At 42.3% G+C, this 23827-nt stretch overlaps 1 protein-coding gene across 4 annotated transcripts in view; it reads left to right on the top strand.

Annotated features, from left to right (window-relative positions):
* The window catches only part of CCHR1.PART1H18orf54 (chromosome chr1.part1 C18orf54 homolog), an 821260-nt gene that overhangs the window by 320246 nt on the left and 477187 nt on the right, over nt 1–23827 (top strand). For all 4 annotated transcript variants that reach the window (XM_044075106.1, XM_044075115.1, XM_044075097.1 and 1 more), the window contains one exon: nt 9658–9808. In XM_044075106.1, the coding sequence (XP_043931041.1) occupies nt 9658–9808 (151 nt within the window). The remainder of the gene's footprint in view (nt 1–9657; nt 9809–23827) is intronic.

The raw sequence follows: 23827 nt of genomic DNA, 5'->3' as shown, positions 1-23827 counted from the left end.
AATTCAATCTGAGGTAATATGGAGAAGGACAAGAGGGGGTTATGAGTAAGTGAGGAGCCTGAGCTACAGAACATAACGTCTGGAAGAGTGGCTGATGTCTGATCTGAAACCCATCAGTTGAGGAAGAATGGAAACAGATAACACAGATGTTTCATTATGGTGAGTACATAATTTTCTTGTACGGCAAGTTTATGACATCCTAAGTGATGATTTAGTAATTGCATTCCAGTCTTCTAGTTTTTAATACTAGATGTGTAGGGAGTTCAGTGAGGCCATTAGATATAGGCAATAAAAGGCCCTGGAGATTGCTGTCATGGTGGACTGACTAGAAAGTTGGAGCCTATTTTCTCTGTTTCTTTTTCTCCTTGCCTGCTAGGGAGGAAGATAGGGAAAAGGAAGACACAAAGTTGCAGGCAACCACAAGTGCTGGAAGGACAAGCAGAGAGAGCTGTCCTAAATCCCATATTCTACCACAGATTTTGACTTCCCTCCCCTTTCTTATAGTCTGTCTGGCCTATTATTAGTTTCTCCTGCTTATCTTTTAATGTCATGGTACAGAGACTGGTATCACCACAATGGACGCAGTGTTTGATGCCATGATGTATGTCTCTTGGCATCAGATATTGGAGAATTGAGTTTGCTGATCAGACTGCCAATTTCCAGCATGAACAAAACTATAATGACTCATTATTCTGCTGTACTGTACTCAGTGCTGCACCAGCAGTGTATGATTTGTCTCGCAGAAGCCTGCTGTTGCTATTCCTGCTTTGCAGCTTGTGCAGGCAGGCCATGAAGCCTTGTAGTGTCTAACTTTGGCCCTTGACCCATCTTCCTTAATCTTTTTGCCCTCATTGGGGGGCACTGCAACAACCGGAACAGCCACCGAGTTACAGTACTAAAAGGATACCACGTCTAAACAGTATGTCCTACATGTACCAAATCAAATCCCTGTCACTGTATTCTGTATCTTACTGCATATCCTGTGTCTGCCATACAAGGCATCCTTTGGACCCAATGCTGATAGATTTTATGCATATCAGCAAGTCAGATGGCATCAGAAGGTACTCTGTTTAGAGAACTAAAATTCTTCTGCAGCATCAGCGGAGTGGTTTGGAGGAACAGGTATATCTTGGAGGATAACACTGTTCTGGAATAGACTCCCCATTGACATAAAACAAAGCTCTTCCTTGTCTGTGTTCAAATGTAACTTGAAATTGTGGATGGGAAATAGGAAATTTACCTCACGAGTGCCCCAGTTAAGAGAGGCAGCTCTTAAATGTTTTATCCAATGAACATGGATGGGTAATGCCAGTATAAAACAAAATGGGATTGGTTAATTCAAGCACCAAAAAGATAAATTGTCTAGGCTTAAATTACCTGCAAGGGCAACTAGCCTAGTACTTGCCTATGAACCTATAAAGATATTTTAAAGGAAATGTTCTCCTATAACTCCTTAAAATTTTAATGAGAATATGAAATTGTTTTAGAAATGTATCGTTTCATATGATGGAAGCAAAAGTTCCCAAGAGCTGTTCAGATATAATGTTCAGCCGTCCTGAAAATGGCCATGTCCAAAAGAGGTTAAGGTTTAGTGTGAAAATCAGGCCCCTTTTGATGGAGTCTGCTCAGTAGTATGCATCTTCCATGAATCTTCATTTACTTAAATATTTCATGCCCATTCACAGAGCAAAAATGACTTTGTTGGTGGTTAGAACTTACTTTCTGTAGACACCAGAAGCACTAGCAAGTACGTTTTAAAAATGATTGAAGTATGGTTTGCCAGTAAATAGTCTTAACATTTTACTAGAGGAGCAACCTAAATCTTACCTCCTTTCCTTTAGTATGTTGAAGTCCCTACTTGTAATTGTCTTCCTCCAGTACTAACCTGTATCATTTATATATATGTTTTTAGTTCCCTTTTCTGCCTTTTATTGGTTGCTTAACCTTCAGTTTCTTCCCCCTTCTTATTTACTTCTTCTCCATCCACATTTCTTGACTTCTGTCTTTGATGCATTTAGCCTTCTTTACTCTTTTTCCACTTTCTCTTCTGCACTTTTTGCTATAAGTTTACTTGTTCAGATTTCCTTAATGCTCGAGTCTCTGTTGTCCTCGCTTTCCATTTGTACATACGTATTGCAGGCTGCTTTACTTCTGTGCTACAATTTTCATTTAAAGCTTTGATGTAATGTTGTCCCATCTCACCTTCATTCTTGCTGGTTGGGTTCGGCACCCATCCTCTGCTCCGACTCAAGCGATTTACTATAGCACGAGAGCTTTTACTGGATCGAGGCTAACCCCTATCCCAACCTGCCTAGTGGTAGCTACCCAGATCTCGTTTGCCGCTTGCAGTGTCAAGATTGCGATTACTGGCTCAGGCTAAGTACTTTGTGTTTTTTTCTTATATTGCTATTCTTCTCAAGGTTTTGTTTAATTAATATTGTTTGAGCGTATATTGTCCCCGTTAGTTTAATAACCCCTTTTTTCTACTTGTTGCGGGTGTTTTTAGCCATTGTTTTCTTCCTCAGGCCTTGATTTCCCCTTCGCGCCCATTTAAATTAGAGGGTTCTTCTTCCTTTTCCCCACCATTTCTGGGATAGCTGTTTAAGTTAGAGGCTCTCCTTTTGGGGGAGCCATTTCAGTTAGAGGCTCTCCCCCTTTTCTTCTTTTCTGCCCTTTTTAAAAAAGAGCTTTCCTGACTTGTTGTTTGGGCTAGTACAGCCTTGTAGTAGTTTTAGTTGTGTGCTGTTAGCTTACATGTTTTTCTAGCGCTGTGGTAAAATTTTTCTGTCAATTATGTACTATGTTCAAAGAGTCAAAACCCTCTGGGTTCAAAAAATGTGACTCGTGTTGCCAGAAAATGTCCCTTACAGACGGGCACACGAGTTGTGTATATTGTTTAGGGGCTATTCACCTGCAGGACTCATGCTCGATCTGTCATGCTTTTAGTTCCAGAGTCCTGCAGGAGAGAAAGAATGTTAATTTTGTGTGGCCTTCTGAAGAACCCTCAAGATTCTTCGTCTCAGGGTCCTCAGCCAGCTGAAGTGTCTGAAAAATACACTAAGCCATCGGTTCCGAGTTCGGAACAGACAAAATCCACTGAAAAACCTTCGTCTCTGTTGGTTCCCAGTGTTGGCGCCAACAAAGCTAAGTCTCCGGCGGCTTCATCTGTGTCCTTGGAGCCAGTCCAGACCCGTAAGAGAACAAGGTCTCCTTCTTTGGAACCAGTATGCTCTGCTCCACAATCTCCTTTGCTGCAACCTGGAGCGGGCAGTCACCAGTCCTCTTCGCACTCCTCTTGGTCCTCCAGGCTTTCGGATCATGATGTGGAGAGAGTGATCAATAAGCTCCTCAGGTCACCGGTACTTGCTAAATTACTATCGAGCCCAACCCATAAGGAATTGGCTCCTTTGGCCCATCCAGCTTCTCCATCAGTTCCTCCTCTGACTCTCTTGAGCTCGGAGCCAGAGTGCATGGAGGTCGTGGTGGTGGAACCGTCAACTCCGGTTACTTCTCCTATATCTGTTCTGACACCCACTCCGATCTCTTTGATGTCTCAGTCCATCGAGGGAGCTGTGTACCGAAGCTCTCTCGTCGGCTCCGAGAGGGGAAGTGGCATTGTACCCTTGTCAGACCCCCGCTCTCCCTCTCGGAGCTTCGGCGCAGGTGAGCTCAGCTCCCATATCAGCCTTTGAGCCATCTCTCTCTGTACGCAGGAGATCTCCGGGCTCTTTGGAGTCGGAGGCTCCTTCGACTTGGGATCGTGGCGCCTTCGAGGTGATGAGGAGTGTGCTGTCTCCTGAGACTGCGCCACCCTCTGCTCCATTGGCTCCTTCTCTCTCGGTGCTTGTGCCTGCCTTTGACCCTCCTCCTGCCTCCAAGCGTAGGGAACCTGTACCCCAGGACGCCCCATTGGGGACCCCACTTCTTCTGATACCTTCCCCAAACATTCGGAGGAGGCCCCTCAGAAGAAACAATGTAAGAGGAAACATCTGGACTCCCCTGAGTCCATCACTTCAGACACAAGACTTGGATGAATCGGAAGGGTCCCCATAGTCCCCCTCTGAGGATGTCTCCTTTTCAGACATCTTGGAAATCCTTAGACAGAGGGGTGGCTGGAAGTCCTTAGCTCCTTCTCAGAATGAGTCTGTCTACCTGGATGCATTTGGTGCCCGACCCTCCACCTCTTGGGTGTCTCTGCCTTTTGACCCGCTTTTGTCTGTAGTGAGTCGAAAGGTGTGGAGCGCTCAACAGACCATGGAACCAGTTCCGAGGAGACCGAATAAATGTATTACTGCTCCCGAGGATAAATCCTTCCTTTCCAAAGGAGTCCCTATTGATGCCATGGTGGTGGCAGCGGCCACCAAGATGGAACTTGTGGAAACTTCATCTGTCCATCTGCCGAACAAGGAGTCTCGTACGATGGACAGGTATGGGAAGCATATGTTTTCTACAGCGACCTTTACTCTCAGGTCGCTGAATTACTTGTCACACTTCACACTACTTCAGAGGAATCTCCTGAAGGAGCTAGGAGATGCACTGCAAGATCCTACAACTGAGGGAGTTGCAGTTTCTCAGCTTGCGACCTTAACATCAGTAATTAACTTCTCCATGAGACTCATTTGTTATGTGGCAGATGGAGTGAATAGGGCAGCAGGTACCGGAGTAGCTTTGCAGAGATGCTCCTGGATGTGCCTTTGTCAGTTTGTGGAACCTTTCAAGTCTTCATTTACCAATACCCCCTTTGATGGCTTGTCCTTGTTCGGGCCTCAGGTAAAAGAGACTCTCACCAGGTGTAAACAGGGTGGCAAGACTCTCGCTCTGCCGTAGGCATCTATTTTTCCACTCCATGTAGACCCTATCGTAAAGGTCAGAAGAGTGGATAGATGTGGTTCCGAAAATCCCAGAGAGCCTTGCCTGACACACGTGGAGATTTTTCCCCCAGGGGCAGGGGGCAATGGAAGATCCTGCCCTCACGGCAGAGGGAGTCCACAACAGCAGGGTGACAGAGATACGTTCTCTGCTAGGCCCTTCCAGCACTCCTGAAGGGAGGCCCGACAGTCAACTTCTGGAGGCAGTCAGTGGCAGACTATCGCTGTACCCAGCAGCCTGGCAAACTATCATGAGAAACATGGGTACTGTCAATAATATCCAGGGGTTACAAAATTCTTTTTTCCCCAGTTACCCCCCCTCAAAAGAAAAACGTTCTATCCCAGATGTTCCACCCATTCTTCGGGATCACGCAATCCTAGAGGTACAAAGATTGCTAGAAAAAAGAGCCATCCAAGAAGTCCCCTCAGACCAAATCGGATCCGGAACTTACTCAAGGTTCTTTTTTTAGTTCCAAAAAAGACAGGAGACTGGAGACCCATTTTGGATCTCAGCAAGCTAAATAAATCGGTAAAAAAGACGACGTTTTAGATGGTAACACTGCAGTCCATTCTTCCCTTCTTGGGTCAGGACAACTGGATGCGCTCCATAGATCTCCAAGATGCGTACTACCACATAAAAAATGGACAGGCAATCCAGGAGATTTCTACGCTTCCAGCTGGGAGCCAGTCATCAGTTCAGATCCCTGCTCTGTGGTCTCACCACAGCCCCCAGGGTGTTCACCAAGTGTATGGCAGTGGTCACGGCTCACCTGAGTCATCTAGTATTCCAGGTGTTTCCATATCTAGACAGCTGGCTCCTCACTGCTACCACCGAGCATCAACTGATCAAAGCACAGGACTACACAATCCAAACTTGTTCCCAGTTAGGCATCACCATAAACTACGAAAAGTCTGTCTTGTTGCCTTGTTAGTCTATTACCTTTGTAGGGGCAGACTTGGATGCAAGACGCATGATAGCAAAACTGCCTCAAGACAGGGTGTCAACCATTCGTCAGCAAGTTTCGTTTCTCATAAAGAAGACGAGAGTTCAGGCAAGAGAAGTATTACAAGTCTTGGGCTCCATGGCCACAGCAATTGCACTAGTTCCCTTGGCACGCTTCAACATGCGGATTCTGCAGTGGCTTCTTTCCGCGCAGTGGTCTTTCCAGGATTTACCAATGTCACACATGATCTTGATCACCGAAACTTGCAAAAAGGACTTGGTATGGTGGCTTGTCTACCCCCAAGTGACTCTGGGCAGACCCTTTCTAGACTCCCATCCTGTAGCCACAGTGACCACGGACGCCTCCCAGATAGGGTGGGGGGCATTATCTGGGACAGACTGTACAAGGAATGTGGCAACCTCACGAGTACCATTTGCACATCAATGTTCTAGAGATGAGAGCGGTGCTCCTGGTGTTGCAAGCACTTCAACTCTCTACCTACTGGGACCATTCCAATTTAGACAGACAATATGTCAGTGGTATGGTACATAAACAAGCAGGGCGGGACCAAATCTTAGCCCTTGTGTCGGGAGGCACTTCGAGTATGACAATGGGCGATGTCTTCCTGACGTTTTCTGATTGCGACGCACATTCCCAGGAAATCCAGTGTGATAGCGGACAGGCTCAGCAGGGATATCCTCATGCCTCATGAGTGGTCCCTGAAGCAAGAAGTTGCGGACTTGATTTTTCACAAATGGCACCAACCTTGCTGCAATCTTTTGCCACTCTCCTCAACAAATGCAGAAGCTATTTCGCCCTAGTCCCCCCTCTGGGACAGTGACACAGGGATGCACTTGTTCACGATTGGCCTCCAGGACTACTCCATGCCTTTCCACCTTTCCCTCCAATTCCAAAGGTACTTCAGAAAGCAAAGTCACTGGGTTGCAAACTCATCCTCATTGCTCCTTACTGGTCTCGTCAGATATGGTTCCCGTTTCTTTGCCATCATCTTCAACTGGAGCCTTGGATACTGGATCCAGTTCCGGACCTCCTGATGCATCAGTTGGGCGGACTTCTTCCTTCCCTCCAAACTCCCAAGCTGACTGTTTGGTTCCTCCACTTCCAGTGTTAGCCAGGCTCCCCAACATCCCCGGCTGTACAACACATCCTAATGTCCTCTCACAAGACCACTACCAGGAAGATTTACACTAGCAAATGGAAGAGATTCTCTTATTGGGTGAAGAGTAATGATATTGATCCCTTCACTGCTCCTGTTCACAAGATTCTTTATTTTCTGGCCGAAACCTTCGAAAGAGAGGCAGCTGCAGCTACTATTGGGGTCTAACTAGCTGCCATCTCCAATTTTCGTGTAGGAGACTTTGGTTCTAACATCATGGCCCATAAGTTGTGCAGAGCATTCTTACGAGGTACAACTCTTTTACGGCCCCTGGTAAGAGAACCCCCCTCGGGACCTAAACTTGGTTTTAGCTTCTGTGGTTCTTCCACCTTTTGAACCAGCAGCATCTTGTCCCCTGAAATTTCTATCTTGGAAAACCCTTTTCTTGGTCGCTATAACCTCAGCTAGACGGGTTTCTGAATTACATGCTTAGTCTATTTGCCCGACTTATCTCATTTTTAACAAAGATAGTCTCTCTTAGGTTCATAGGTTAATACTAAGCTAGCTGCCCTTGTGAGCCATTTTTTAAGCTTAGCCAATTATCCCTTGTGAGACTCAAACCCTGCACCTTGTGTTTATTAGGCAAACACATTAACCATTAGGCCATCCTCCCAACCCCGGACCAATCCTTCCTTCTTGCTAAAGGTATATTCAGAGTATAACTTAAATCATTCCATTGAGCTTCCTGTGTTCTTCCCCAATTACGGCAACAAAGCAGAGTATTGATTCCACCAATTGGATGTTCATAGACAATTCCATTTTTATTTACACAGGACCAAAGACCTTAGAAAATCGGACTAATTATTTGTTTATTGTCAGCAAAGGATGCAAGGTTCTCCAGTTTCAAAAGTGACCTTATCAAAATGGCTGTCAGACACCATCAGTTATTCGTATGATTTGCGTAAAATGACACTTCTAGGGAGGGCAAGAGGACATTCAACCAGGGCCTTAGCCACCTTTGTTGCCTTCCAAGCTAAATTGCCTTTAGATTCAAATTGTGCAGCAGCAACATGGGCAAATCCTCATACCTTTATCACTCATTACAAAAGTGGATGTGGTCTCCCGGAATAGGGCATCCTTTGGTTCCACGGTCTTGAAGAGTTTGTTCCAGTGAGCCACCCAAGAACCAGGTGCTGGGGACACGGTCCCAACCAGCAAGAATGAAGGCAAGATGGGACAACATAACAAAGTTATGTACCTACCATAACGTTCCATGTTTGTTGTCCTTCATCTCACCTTCCTTCTTGCATCCCCCCTCCTTCCCCCCTTCCTGGAGGTTCGAGAGGAGTTCCTTTGTTGGTCACACTGGCTGAGTTTCCTGCTGACATACCAGGTTAGTTAACTGTGCCTTGTTTTTCCTTTTTTCCTTCCTATCGTAAATGTACAAGAGCTTAGTAAAATGTTTTTTACTATGTATGTCTAGTGTGGGCTATTACAAACGAGATTTGGGTAGCTACTGCTAGGCATGACGGGATAGGGGTTAGCCTCGAGCCAGTAAAAGCTCTCGAGCTATAGCAAATCGTCTGAGTCTGAGTTGAGGATCGGCTCCGACCAGCAAGAAGGAAGGCGAGATGGACAACAAACATGGAATGTTATGGGGGATACATAACTTCTTATTTTGCTACTTGTATCCTTTTTTTGTTTTTTGTTTATGTTGCCGTTGTTTTTGTCCAAAGTGTTCTATCTTGCTTGTATAATTTCTAATGGATTTTCTACCATTTTACTTTGTATTTAATTACCATAGGTTACAGTTTGCCTATTTGAATTTATGTATAGTATTAATTGGTTGTGTGGTGCACAGGGTTTTGCCATAACTGTGGTCCAGATGATCCGGAGGGGCCATTGGGGATTAATGGGATATGAGTGGCTGATGAAGGCCTGAACTTCTTAGGAGAAAGGATATAGGTAGAGTCTCTCTGAAAGGGGCCCACTAGATGAATACCTGGGATTGTAACTCCTGCAGTAGTAAATTGGAGGGTGGGGAGATGATGGTCAAAGCCTTCTAAGAAAAGTGCCCAATTTTGCTGAGATGCTGGCGTGGGAAGCACACACAAGCTGAGGCCCCATAGTAGGCATTGCACTGTATCCTTTAGCCAAAAAGGAGCTGTAAGCATTAAAAAAATAGCCAATTTTGAAAGACTGCCTTGTTTTTCCAACTGTTACCTTCTTCTTATGCTGTTCTAAAATGCTGGGGATCAGGGAATTTATTGAGCAAATAAGAGATGAGAGCTTCATGGTTGTGAGGGTGGAGAATAGAGCCAAAATATATTTTAAAAATATCATATTGATTTTAATGCATAATAATAAGTTTTTCTTTCAAGGCCTCCACTGTAAATGGGTCTGGGTTTGTCTGGCATATTACTTGCCAAAATATAAATACCTAATAATCAGTTGGAGCAATCAACATATTTTGTTTGCATGTGTGTATGTATGCTTTTTTTATTTTTCATTCTTTAGAGTAGTGTGAGAGTCTAAAAATAATGGATGAGTAAGTTTTTCTCATTGTTTCTTGCCTTGAATATTTTTGAACTCTCCAATGAAGGTTAAAAGAAATAAGGGCATTTCTAGCAAGACAGAGGATTTATAACAGATTCACATTCATTGTTTTTTTGCATCTTGAACGAACATGAATGAGGATAGTAATGAAAGACTGTCTTCGCTGTTTCAGATGACCAAATTGAATTGCTTATCCTAAAGGCTGAAAGAGCTCTGGAGTCTTCAAGTACAGGACTTGCTTATGGTATGCTGAACAGTGGTAGCCCACGGACAGAAGATATATTAGATGGAGACCGATCATGGGAAAAAACTGTTGCTCCATTGTAAGTATATGAGACCAAAATGCAAGAAGTAAAACGCAAAGTAAACTGTTAGCAGCAAGAATTCTTAGAACATCAAAATATCTTGAATTTTTCACTGTATTTAAAAAGCAGTCCATTCAATGTGCTGCATTGTGGTTAGAATGTAAATTACAAAATCTTTTTACCCTCCCAGACATTTGTTCTTCCAAGGAGTTTGAGCCAGGCACACTTGTTGCCTGATGTAGCTGAGCGCCCTTTGACCCCCCCACCCTTATTGGGAGAAGAACCTAATAGTCCATTCATTCCCCATAAAGGTGAGACTTTGACACGAAGAGTGAATCATCATATGTGTTAGGCACCTGCTATCCCCCAGCTAAACTATAGTATCTCAATGCCGTGACTTCTGCTATAGCTACTTCTGAGGAATTTGCATGCATGCTTCCACACATGCCAATCCTCGTATTTTCCTGTGCATTCTGGTTGTCACTCAGGTCCATGATGCTGCATACTACACACCTCAGCTGTTAAAGATGGCTCAACTATTTTGAGGGAAGAAAGGTGGTTCAGTATGCTATACTGTTGATACCTACAATAGCCTGAAGACCAATATGCGCAAAAGGCTCTTCCAAGTTGCCATGCAGTTAATTCGGTACTGGTCATTTGGCATGTAGCCAGGGTTTTATCTCTACACTTCACTGTAACATCATTTTTGGTGACTTGTTCATTAGATATGTTTCTCAACTTAAGGATCATTATTACAAACATTCATTATATGAAAGGAGCCAAAAAATTCCTCCCCATCTCTTCTTTTGCAACAGACAGACCTTCTTGGATTACAGGGGTGCAGTTTTGCCCCACAGTAGTTGTAGGTAGGTATACAAGAGAGTGCACCATGTACTGTACTCTGCTGTTTCTTGCCTCTTGAAGTGAGCACTTTTTCCAGTTTCTTTTTACCTCGTCCGTGTAGATATATTGCATATGATTTTGTAATAGTTTTATTGATAATTTTCTCTTGGAATATCAGCAAGTGTTGTTACAGGTCTCCGATTCCTTGTAAAATTATTTAGACTGTCCCATTTTTTTTTTTAAGAAAAATGATATGTATAGCTTGGACAATTAGGAATGTGCTAACTTTTCTAGCGCATAAAAATTAGTAGCTCTTACCTCGTGATCCTTCTCCCTGTACTAGCCAGAAATCTGTAACAAACAGTTAACGAAAAAATAGGAAAAAAAAAACTTTAGTAGAGAAGATTAGTTATTTAAGATATTATAAATCATTTATTGGGTGCTTTACATAGGCTGGTGTTAGTTGCAGAGGGTTGTTATGTCTGCAGGCACATGTGCGAGTGCACTTGTGCATGCACGCACATACACACAGAAAAGAATAAAAATGGTATAGAAATCCAATAATATAAACAAAAAAGAAGTAAACTAGAAGAGCAGCTGTCCATTAGATAAATGTACGTTATTCTGATGACGTCTTTGTACTGATTATGGACAAAAACACTCAGTAAATAGTTTGCTTCATTTTTTTTTCAGTTGTAGAATCATGGCTTTGTCAGCAGATTTGTTTAATTTTTTTACCTTTTTATTATTAATAGTGTCATTTACAATCTCATGCGATTTTTTAGTCATAAGAGGTTCAGAAAGACAACAGACAGTTGATGTTCATCATTCCCACAGCTGCAGTAGCCTTTAGGCTATATGGGTTGTGTCCTGCCCAGGACACAACAATCAGCCAGCTTCAAAAAGCTCTGTATCCCTCCTACACCTTCACTTAGATTGCTGATTGGTCAGCCCTGTGGAAGGAAATCAGGAGCCATCATGAAGCTTTCTTCAGTGCTTTCTTACCACCTTGAGAATTAGCTCAGAGGCTTTATAGGAACAGATGACTTATAATTTCATGTCAGGGGTGTAGACAGTTTTTTTTCAATTTGTAATCTAAGGTCTGATACTGCCAACCCCATGCATCCATTGTGCCCCAAACCTAATCTAAGGTCTGGTACTGCTACCCTACATGCATCCATTGTGCCCCAACCCTATTCATCCATGCTGCCCCACCAAAATTTAGTCTGAGATGCCCACAGTCTTAACTGGCACTTAGCAGTGATTCAGTGCAACAAGCCTCTGTACCACATCAAGGTAGCCAGTCTCACAGAGGTCCATTCACACCACCCACAGCACACACCACCTGCACGCACACCCACCCTCCATACACACACTCACTCCCCACTGCTAATTGCTGTGGTTTCGATACTTTAAAAAAGCAGCCTAAACCATTTGCAATAAGCAGCCCACAATCCAGTCTAAAGGGAAGCCATCTGGGCTGGGCTGTAGGCTGCTCTGGTTTAGGAGCATTTAATAGCAGCTTAGACCATTTACAGGCAGCACCCCACCATCCAGTCAAAAGGGGCAGACAACCCAACCATTCACTGCAACAAGCCCCTCTACCATATCAAGGTAGCCAGTCGCACAGAGGTCCATTCACACCACCACACACCAACCCCACAACTCTACTCACCCTCACATGGCTGCTAACTGCCCTGATTTTGGTGCATTTTTAGCAGCCTAAACCATTTGCACTAAGCAGCCCACAATCCAGTCGAAAAGAAAGCCAGCTGGGCTGAGCTGTTGGCTACTCTGATTCTCATGTCATTTGTCGACTGCAACCTAAACCATTCAAACCAAGCAGGCCACAGTCCAGTCAAAAGGGGAAGACACCCCTCCATAGCATACTGGCGGCAAACGACAGTGTACAACCAGCCATGAGTACCCACCTGCCATAATCATGATGGTCTGCTGTATCACAATGGAAAGACATTAAAGTGGTGATCATTACATGGGTCAAAGTCTTTTAGCACCTGTGTGATATTAACATCGATGTCATCATGTAATGCATCAAGGCAAACTCATTTAAACGTGCATCAGACGTAGGGTTTCATAGCAAAGTCTTAATGCATCATAGAGCACTGAATGACCACTCTGCAGAAGAAACACTCACTGGCATGGTGGCCAGAATTCTTAACACACTGTTTATATTTGGATAAAATGCTGGGGTCAACTGCTGTAGGATTGAAATGATGGTAGTTAGCAGCTTGTCTCATGCAGCTACTGTCCATCTACCCGCCCATTGGTTAAGCTCAGTTTTGAAACTGGGAAGACTGGATATGTCTGTCTTGAGAAAATGGTGGAAGTGTACAATGCATGCATTCATCTTCCAAAGCATGCAGCATGGATGGCGCCAGATACTGTGCATTGAAACGTGGGCAGCATTCTAGAAGTCAGTCTTTTATTTCACCTATGACATGATCCAGGAATGAAATAAACATGTTCCTTCGATAGTACTCCTCTAGGTCACCAGTGTTGCTTCTTTGAGCCTGCCTTCCACATATCCATCGAACACTTTCTTCTACCATGACTCTGGCTGCCAGCTGTTTGATTTCTTCAGCATTTGATCTCATTGCTTGAAGAGTGTCTGTGACAGCCTTTGCTTCTTCACAAGCCTAAATCAAGTCAATCTGTTCCTGCTGCAGGTACAGATGAAGTGACTTAATCACATCAAACACAAATTCCATTGTAATCAGTGCTTCAGTGAAATTGAATCTTGTGATGGACTACAAATATCTGTCAGCATCGTTGTCATACTCAGCAATACTCTCTAAAGTGGTGACAAGGATGACATTTTTATTATCGAAGCTGTGCAGGCAATCAGCCTGACTCAACCACCAGATGTTGCCAGGTGCCTGAAGTGAGGTATTTCTGACATCTTTATCCTCACTTAGGAACTCTTTGAATTCCTTAAGGTGGGCTAAATACTCATTTTGATATTTAGCAGGTTAATTTAGCATTGCAGTTATTTTACTACAGGTGTCAAGAGTGTTTGCCATATCACGCTTTGCACATGAATGAACTATGTCAGTGTTGAGCTTGTGCGCTTTACAGGCAGTGTACACAGCTTCTGGAAACAGGGCTCTAATTCTTGCCTGTATACCATTAAAATGGCCAGACATATTGCTTCCTCTGCCACAGCCTTGTCCTCACAGTAGTTCCTTGTCCACACCCCATGCTGTGAGCCTCTGTAGAAAGAGGTCAGCTCTTTTCCTGTAGTGTCATGCTCTTCCACAAATTCAATAAAGTCTTCATGGACATCTACATTTCCGTCACTTCTGTGAACATAACGTAGAGCTAGAGTCACTTTCTTCTTATGGGAGATGTCAGTTGTTCCATCAGCAATTAAACTGAAGAACTTTGCAACTTTAATGCTATGTAAAATTTTTCTCTGGATTTGTAACCAAGTAAGATTAATAATTTCATTTTGAATTTGTGCTCAAGTGTATAGTGCATTTCGTGGACCCTCCTTTAAATGATTGGCGAGTACAGAGTCCACTTCTGCCATGCATTCAAGCAGCACTTTAAAGTTTCTTGCACAAGTTGTTTTCTGCAGAGTGGCAAATTCTGTCTTCCACAGAGAAGAATTATCTGCATGATATGTCTCTGCATTCTTTCACCTTCTTTTTTTTCTGTGCAATGCACTGATAAGCAGTTTGCAGTTGGCCAGAGAAGGGTCTATATTAAGCTGCTGAAAAATCTTGACAGCGAACACCACTCTGACGCGTATTCAGTGAAAATCACTTCTGCGATTTGCTGAATACTTAAAGGGCAAAGACGTGGTTGGCCAACCATACAATTTTGCCCTTTTCCCCACTGTAGTGCGATCTCTGAGTTGGTATATTTAGCTAGGGGGTGTGGGAGGATGCTAGATTTTCCTTTGGGTTGCGGTGCAAGTATTTGTTTGCCCTTTAAGTATTCAGTGAATTGCAGAAGTGAATTTCACTGAATACATGTTGACGAATTGGTGTTTGCTGTCAAGGTTTTTCGGCAGAGTAATATAGACCTGCCAGAGCATACTTCTAGAAATGTGTTTGACTTTGCAAGTGTTTTTCTGTGGTCTTTTGACTTGCTGTGTCATTCAAGAATATTCCTTGCATTAGACCAATTGGTCATAGGTGTGTAGACCAATTGGTTATAGGTGTGTAGACCAATACACACACACTCTAGCTGTGTTAAAGACAAGCATGGACCACAGAAGACCCCATCCAAACTCTGAATACTGTACTAACTAGAATTCATACAGAAGTTGTAAATTGAATCTTCTGTTTTGCTGACTTCTAAAATACTCTATGAAATGCTTAGGGAACGCAAAGCCTTCAGATGGTATCCACCACATGGTCAAGATGGTATTTTTGTCTATCTATAAGATGACCACGTTTGTAAAAGCCAATGTCATAATCTTTTATGTCATCGTTCATGCTGTTACAAACTGGAGTGTGGGTGTTAGAATGTTTTCAGAGTTGCACATGTCCTGCTGCAGTACTTGTGTAGTCCACTGTCACGGCACTTGATGGAAGCTCTTGCTCGAGGATATTGCACTTCCTTTTATCAAATATATCTAGGCCTGCACCTCAATCTTGTCAATGCTGTCATAGGTGTTACTGGATATAGCACAGCCCTCCTCACATTCAGGACTTCCACATGGAGTCACAGCTGCTGATTCTTGACTCACAGACTTAAAGCTGCTTGGACTTTGAGAACCTGCAGCTGATTCTCCAGGAACATCAGGTTGTGCAACTCCTCTTGTTTGTGAATTTCAATAACTAAAAAGAAAGGGGAAGGCTAGTCAGAATGATTGCTGCAAGGTATTAAGAGAAGTGTTGCCAAAAGAGCTTGCATAAGGCCATACACTGCTCGGTAGAATGCTTTACCCTGTAGCATGGTTTCCTTCACCCAGCTCTGCTGCGGACACAGGCACTAATAGTTCCATGACATGCCTAAAACAAATTAATCTTATTACTTCTGAATGATGAAAGGACTACTGTAGCTTTCCACAGTCTAAAAAGCAATTGACACAATGTTTTACTGTCCATCTGCAACCACTACAGGTACCACAGGATCTGACGGCTTTTTGGCTTGCCTGCTGAAAAGAACCCACATAGTATATGCTGCCGCGCAGTATAGGACTGAAGCGATCACATATTTACTCAGTAAAATAGGTGCAGAGATGTTGCCAAGCTGATGCTGCCTTACTGATTACACAGAATATAAGCTGCTCTGCACTTCTCTCCTCAAAAAGTGCTGTCTTCATAATACAAATGCAGTGACAAATTATGCATGACATTATCACAGCAAAGCTGGCAGTAACATACCTGAAAAATCGTTAGTTGTTTTTGTATCAGTGTAGACTCCATTCCTTTAACACAAACTCACAATCAGAAATGCACATTTCTTCTACCTACTTAAGTCAAGGGAATGCAAACTTGCATTTCTACAGGCAACATTCCAATGAAAAATTGACTGCCCAAGGGCTCATTTTTGGCCAGAACTTTGTACACGAAAAATATATACAACTGTCATGTGTACTTCAAAGCCATGCAGCATGGAGAAGGCTAGTGGAGCCCAGCTACATCTCAGGCTAGTGGAGCCCAGCTACATCTCAGATTCAGTCACAGACTGTATGCTAGCTTTACATAGAAAATAAGTAGGCGAAATGCATAAAAAAAAAAAACTCACTGGAATGCTCATTAAGTACAAGTTCAGCAACTGTATTTTTCTCTACTGGGGCAAGAAAAATGGGCAAGATTTCTAGCTACTAGTAAATCTAAAATTCCAGACATGTTGAAACCTAAAGCCAGCTACCTGCCAACATTTCAGTCACTGATCAGTTATCCAAAGAAGCTTTAAAACAGGGACAGCAACTTTTTCCAGGATCAGGTCTGATGAGCAAAGGAGAATCTGCAGTCAGATTACATGTTTACACAGAATTTCACCACATTACTCAACCTAAATACAGTATAATGCAAGGTTCCACAATGGCCACAGTATAATGCAAGTTTCCACAATCACCACAGTATAATGCAAGTTGCCATGATGGCCACAGTATAATGCAAGTTGCCATGATGGCCACAGTATAATGCAAAAAGAGCCAAACACAAATAGGCAGGTTTTTCTCTAGTTCCACTGTGGTATGCATCTGTTAAGGCAATAGCAACAGGAGAGTGAGTTATAAAACTTAAGCTACAAGTCTGTCCAAGCTAACGGTGTTAAACACCTCTGAATTTTTATCCTTTGCTCTAGCTGCTTAATGTTGCAAGTAAAAGTGCAAATAATTCTCCCCAACTGATGTATTTGTTTGAAGAATTCTCTGCCAACCATGCCTGCAGCACTGAGAAAACAGCACAGCATCTTAAACCAAGGCTAAGTACAGTCAAGAGATGAACTAGAACTGGAGCAGTCTTTGAAAGGCTTTTCTTTTGGTATGTCTATACAAAACATGAAGATTAATAAACAATTTATGTCCTAAACAGTTAACACAAACTGAAGTAAATCTCAGCATATAATACAACAGAAATTCAGACTATACATTGTCGTTAAAACTACCGTGCTCTAAGAACATGAAACAGAGTGCAAAACAGTGAACCTCTGCAACTAATACCAGTGAACCTCTGCAACTAATACCATCAAACTGTAAACTTTCTAAGTTTAAGACCAATACTTAATTTGTTGCTACTTTCTGTCCTTTTGCCCCTCACCCATCATGTCTGGTTTTGTGCAGACTTCATATACCTCAGAAAATGCATGCCAACACAGATGCAGTTTTATTGTCAACTTTTCCAGTTTGTAACAACGGTATTTGAAATGAGCCCCTATGTTGGTCTGCTCACATACAAAAATGGATGTAAACAATCTCACACACACATGCTGCATGCTAACGTACCAGTCTAGCAACTATGTTTACAAAAGCAATATTTAAACTATGACCCTACACACACAAACTGCATATTAATATTCAGCCATTTCATAAACTTTTTTTAAGTTTATAAGTGCAGTATTTAACATATAACCCTTTTTAGTCCATTATCTCATTCTCACACATACAAACACCAGATGGCATCAAGCAGCACCCCCCCCACCACACACACACACACACACACACCAACAGCCAGTTGAACTTGTGGATACACTCACCCAGTTACACACACACACACACACACGCGCACACACACACGCACACGCACACGCACACGCACACACACACACACAACCTAGTTGACAGGGACAGACAGCCTCCTTCAGCCTTAGTGGTGCTTGCCACATGAGTTCACAGTCTGATTCTGAACCTTTTCCAGAAGCCTACACAAGGCTTGTAAAATGAGCTATTTAGAGTCCTCGCCAGAGCCAGTCACCAAAGTCACAGACTTAGTGAGAGGGTGAGGACCCATTGGTCCCCTCTACAGGACATCACCTGTGGTGACATTCTATAGTTAATGAAATAATGTTGGGGTTGGTCCTCCAAAGTGCCTCTCCTGAGGAGTTTGTGTTCCTTGAGGTGTTTGGGGGCTGGCTGTTCTACCTTCTGAGTGGTGCCACCCACTGATTTCATAGATCTAATTTCTCAGTGGATGTGGAAGGGATGTAACGTGGTAGTCAATACCATGGAAGCCAGATAAGAGTTGTTAGTCCTGAGGACTAGGACACACAAGACAAAGGACCCCAAGTGGATGCTGTCATTGTTGCAGCAGCCACAAAGAAGGAGTTCTGCAAGAAGAGCATATCTATCCATCCCCCTAATAGAGAGTTCAGGGCTTTGCATAGATTAGGGAAAGGAGCATATGCTTTGGCTACTATTACACTTAAAGTGCTGAATTATCTCACTCGTATGATATGCTTTCAGAGGGACTTGACAAAGGAGCTGAACCAGCCCGTGTTGGGTAACCTATTTGTGAGCATCCAGAAATCAGTGGAGTTCCAGGTGTCCATCCCCCAATCTATGTCTAAAGTATCCATCTGTTGTTCAATGCAGCTTGATGGTATGGCATTGCTATCCACTGACACACCTGGATGCACTTGTGCAACTTCACGGGAGGCTTCAAGATGTCCACCATTAATTCCCCTTTTGATAGTTCAACTCCGTTTGGACCAAAATTGTTAGAAATACTCACCGGGTGCAAGCAGGAAGCCAAGACTCTTGACTGTGGTTGGAATATGTTTCCTCCCCACAAACCAACTTTTCTAGGAACAAGAAAATGGGGAGAAAAGCTGTGGTTTCAGAAATCCCAGGGATTTGACAAAGATCATCTTGTGGACAGACCCCCCCCCCCTGCTTAAGGATGAGTAATTTTAATGGACATCATCCCAGAGGTAGACTGTAGAATCTGGGGTTTTGAGGTCCTTTTACTGAGAAATCCTACCCAGCGCTCCTGAATGGTTGCCTAACTGCTGCACTCTGGAGACTGTCGGGGGCACCTTTTCCTTTATCCTCTGCACCCATGAATCATGCATGATGCCCTGCCAGGCTTGAAGGTAATCACCAGGGGCTATATTATTCCCTTTGTTTCCCCTACACAGAAAAGAAGAATCACGACATACCACCAGGTCAGATGTTATCTTAAGCAGCAGCAGAAAAAAAAGATTCATTCAGCAGGTACCCCCAGACCAGTCAGGATTCATAGTCTATTCCAGGTTCTTTTTAGTTCCAAAGAAAACTTGACCTAAAGATGATCTTGGACCTAAGCCACATAAATCGGTCCATAACATAGACAAAAATTCTGATGATCATGGGTACAGTCCATTCTACCTCAACTGAGGAAGCATGACTGGATATGCTTTGTAGATCTCCAGGATGCCTATTAATCATCATTAGCAAAGCAGTCTAGGAGATTTCTCCATTTCCAGCTGGGAACCAATCACTTTCAGTTCAAGCCACTGCCCATAATTAGAGGCAATTTCCAGTGTTCACATAGGGCAAAATAAAGACCTCTATTGCTTCTCTAAAGATTTCAAAAGCCTTTCTAAAGGGAACTGTAGAATAGTAGGTGTGTTGTTCCTTTAAGACACATTTGCAAGTTCTGTGTCCGCATATAAATACCAAGCATGTGTTAGCTTCAGTGCCATTTTGAAGGTGCAGCCAGAATGTTAACATCCATGTATATGATAGCTTATCTGTTTACAAGTTAGTTACTTATTTACAATGTGTTTGCATACAGTAAAGCTGCTTGAACCAGTAGCCGTGATGCTTGCTTGTTTTATCCTGATCTGTTCAAGCGATGTGGTGTCCGAACCTGGATTGTAAAGACTATTCTTCAGAGGCATGAGGTGCAGAGGTAATGGCAAAGGCAAATTAAAATAACTGAGATGGAAAAAGGGCCAGAGACAAGTTTAAAGGTAAAGAGAACAAACACGAGTGATTTATTTATTGAAAGAGGTTAAACGGAGCATTACAAGGGCACAAAATGTATTATTAAGCAAACAAATAGGACAGAAAAGTTTATTAAGCAAACGAGAAATAGAAAAGAGCTCATTAATCTGACAGAATGTTTGAAACAGAGTTATTTTCTAAAACGAGCATTAGGAATTACATAAAAGGGTTCAGTATTGCCTCAGAATTGTAAAATTAGCATATTTAAAGCAAAACAAGCGTGTTTAGAAGTAAAAAGAGTACAAGAAAATACAGTGGGCATGCAAAGAAATTAAATGAGCAAAACAAATATAACACAAGGGCATAAAAGGCACGTGAAAAGTTTCAGTGAACGAAGTGACTATAATAGGGCAGAAAAGGGCACATTGAGTATAAATAAAGCAAACACATTGAGTATAAATAAAGCAAAGGCGACTGCATGTGTTTTGGGTGAATTACTGTGTTTGGTACAAATTGCTACTTCTCATTGAAGCCTTTGAATAGCATAACTAGAGTTCTTCAAAGCATCTCAAAGTGTGTAAAAGTGCTTACAGTGTGTGCTTATTGCTGTGCATTAATTCCAAAGAGTTTATGTGCAGCTATTTCTTGAGGTGCAGTCAAGTGAAGCCATTTTGAAAAGTTTGTTGTGGCTGTGTGTCTGTTCAGAGTGCCACCATTACAGAGTGGCTCTCACACTGTACAGAGTTGCTTGGCAAAGTGCAGCCATTTTTGGGGAAATTCCAGTGTGCTGTGTAATGTTTATTCACAAATTGCAGTTATTTTGAGGTGTTTCTCACTCTGAGCTTCTTCTGCCCAATACATTCGCAGATTGCAATTACTTCAAAAAGTTTATTCACAAAGTGCCATTACTTCCAAACAGTTCATTTGCAAAGTGCTATTCCTTTGAAATGTTACTTGCTTTCAGCTTCTATTGCTCATTTTACTCACACTGTGCATTTGCTCAAAATGTTTCTTAAAATTATGATAAATGACTTTGGCAGTAAGATGTTAAGTGGCTTTGGCATTAAAATGATTACAAGACAAAGGCTCGTACAGTAAAATAATGATGGTAAATGACTTTAGCGTTTTGCCTTTACAAGATTAATGGCTAGTACGGTAAAAAAATAAAGCAAGTGGCTTCACTGTAAAGAGATTTCAAAGTGTTGCAGTGCCCAGGAAACTTATTTCGTGAAATTCAGTTATACAGAGGATCGTTGTGTTTGGCATAAATTTCAAGCACATGTATAGGTGTATGTACAAGTGTGTGTGTGTCCATGCATATTTGCAAGAGATATATCAGTATGGCAGACTGATGTGTTTGATCAGAACATTGCAAAGAAGTGGAGAATATTTGACCAAAAATACAATATATTTATGCAAGCAGCTTAATTCTGATAAAAATGCATGTGCCAGGGCATTAATTTTGCTGAACCTAGCAGGGTCAGAAGCCATTGAAAGGGAGCGTTCATTTGTCTATGCACCAGCAGTGTGTGAAGATGAAGGAGAAACTCATGTTGTCATGCAGGCTGAATCAAGGGAAGACCCTGAGTGTTTAAAATGCAATTTCATAGAGATGTGTAACCCTCAGAGAAATGTTACACTAGAGAGGCATTTGTTTTACACAAGAGAATAAAAGCATGAGAATACTTCCTCAGCTTATATTACTGATCAGAGAAACAAAGTTAAAACGTAGATTTGGTGATTTAAAGGATGATTTAATAAAGGACAGACTCTTGTGTAGTATTAATAATGCTGCTGTGAAAGATTTTGCTTGTGACAGTGATTTAACGCTGAGTAAAGCCATTGAGATTTGTCAGATTCATGAAGTTACAGAAAGGTACACAAATATTCTTGCTAGTGACGAGCATGGTTTCAGTAGGCTCCAGAGCTCATGTAGACAGCATGCAACATGTGACAGGCAAAGGCAGGCTCAAGCATGTGGCAGCAGCTGTCCCTGTGGGACTTCTAGGTAAAACCTGTAGTCTTCTAGCACATTCCTAGAACAGTTCAGTTAAAGGAGCATGCTCAGTGCAAAACCAAGGGTACCGAGTGCAAAACAAACATTGCGGAGTACAGCATAAGAGTGAATCAGCAAAACCCAAATCAAGCTTTATTGTTAACTGTTGCAGTTTTGGTGCTAGCCATGAGTCCAGAAGAGAGAAGTGCATGGCTTTTGGTCAGCATTGTTCTAAGTGTAAGAAATGGAATCATTTTCAAAGATTTTTGTAAATCAAGTAAGCCTCACACATTTGAAAAGAAGGGTCACTCCAGTAAGCAAGTTAATCAAATGGACCTGCAACAGACTTTCTGTGTAGATGGTGTGCCAGTAACTGGTGAAAAGATTGATGCAATAGATTTATTGACAAGAAATTAAGTGTTTTGTACTATCCGGATCAGTGGTAAATCTACCGAGCTTAAGGTAGACACTGGTTCAAAGTGTAATGTCATATCTGCAGATACTTTTGCAAGGGTCAGAGCTGGTGAGCAACTAAATATGACTAGTGCGAAACTTGGCTTATGGAGGTGAAGAAATTCAGACCAAAGGCTCAGTAGTGCTTTCATGTTATGTGGCTAAGAGCTATTATAGCCTATTGTTCTATGTGGTTCGAAGTCCTGTGCAGTCATTGTTGGGTCTCAGAGATGGTTTTAAAGTGAATCTGCTTACTTTTACCAAAGAAGTTCATCAGATAAGCACATGTCTTTGTTCCAGCTTCACTGATGCTATTTTTTTAGTACATTTTTTTAGTACAGATTTAGTACACCTGAAGAAGCCCACAGGGTGAAAGCGCTTGTGTCTTGTTTTTATGAACAATAAATCTTTGAAGCCAGGAGCCTTACCTCAGTGTTTTTGTTGTTTTTTTGTTGTTTTGGCGGATTTCATTTCTTTTCTGAGGTATCTGGTTGAAGTTGGAACTTTTTTACTGTTATTTAAGACCAGACCTGTCCAAGCAAACATCCATTCTTGAGATGCCAGCACCAATTAATGTGCAAGTTCTACAGTGTTTTTTTTGGCATGGTCAATTACTTAGACAAGTTTATACTAGATTTCATTGAGTTGACAGCACCTTTGAGAGAGCTCACACATAAAATTGTTACTTGGTCATGGCTAAATCAGCACCAGAGAGCAATTTGAAGTTCAAATTGCTACCCCTCCAACATTAAGATACTACGTCAACAAACCAGAAACTCTTTCCTGTGATGCTTGAAAATTTGGTTTAGGTGCAGTTATTGTCCAGGAAGGCAAGTCAGTAGCCTAAGCATCTAGAACACTTGCCCAGACTGAGATGCAGTATGCTCAACTTGAGAAGGAACTTTTGGCAATAGTGTTTGCATGTTCCAAGTTTTATGATTATATCTGTGGTTGAGAAATCCAGGCTGAAACTGATCATCAACCTTTGGTCACTATTTTAAAGAAGTTTATGCATTCAGCTCCAGCAAGATTGCAAAGAATGATGCTCAAATTGCAAAAGTACAACTTCAAGATGGTCTATACGAAAGGCAAACTTCTTTATCTGGCTAATGCCTTGTCCAGAGTGCCTAGAAATATGACAGAACAGCTTCATACAGAGAATTTTGACTTTGATGTCATGGAAGTGTGTAATTTTTCTACCACAAGACTTGATGAGCTAAGAGATCATACAATGATTGATCCAGTTTTGCAGAAGCTCAATCAGTATATCAGTGTTGGATGACCTTCAAAGCAGTCAAGTGTACCACCAGAAATACAATCTTAATTTCCTTACAGAGATGAGTTGTTGATGGAAGATGGCATTATTTTCAAAGGTCCTAAAATTGTTCCCGCTTCCTTA

The sequence above is a fragment of the Protopterus annectens genome, chromosome 1.part1 (assembly GCF_019279795.1).
Source record: "Protopterus annectens isolate FY-2018-M chromosome 1.part1, PAN1.0, whole genome shotgun sequence".
NCBI lineage: Eukaryota > Metazoa > Chordata > Ceratodontiformes > Protopteridae > Protopterus > Protopterus annectens.
This window is presented reverse-complemented; position numbering and strand designations above follow the sequence as displayed.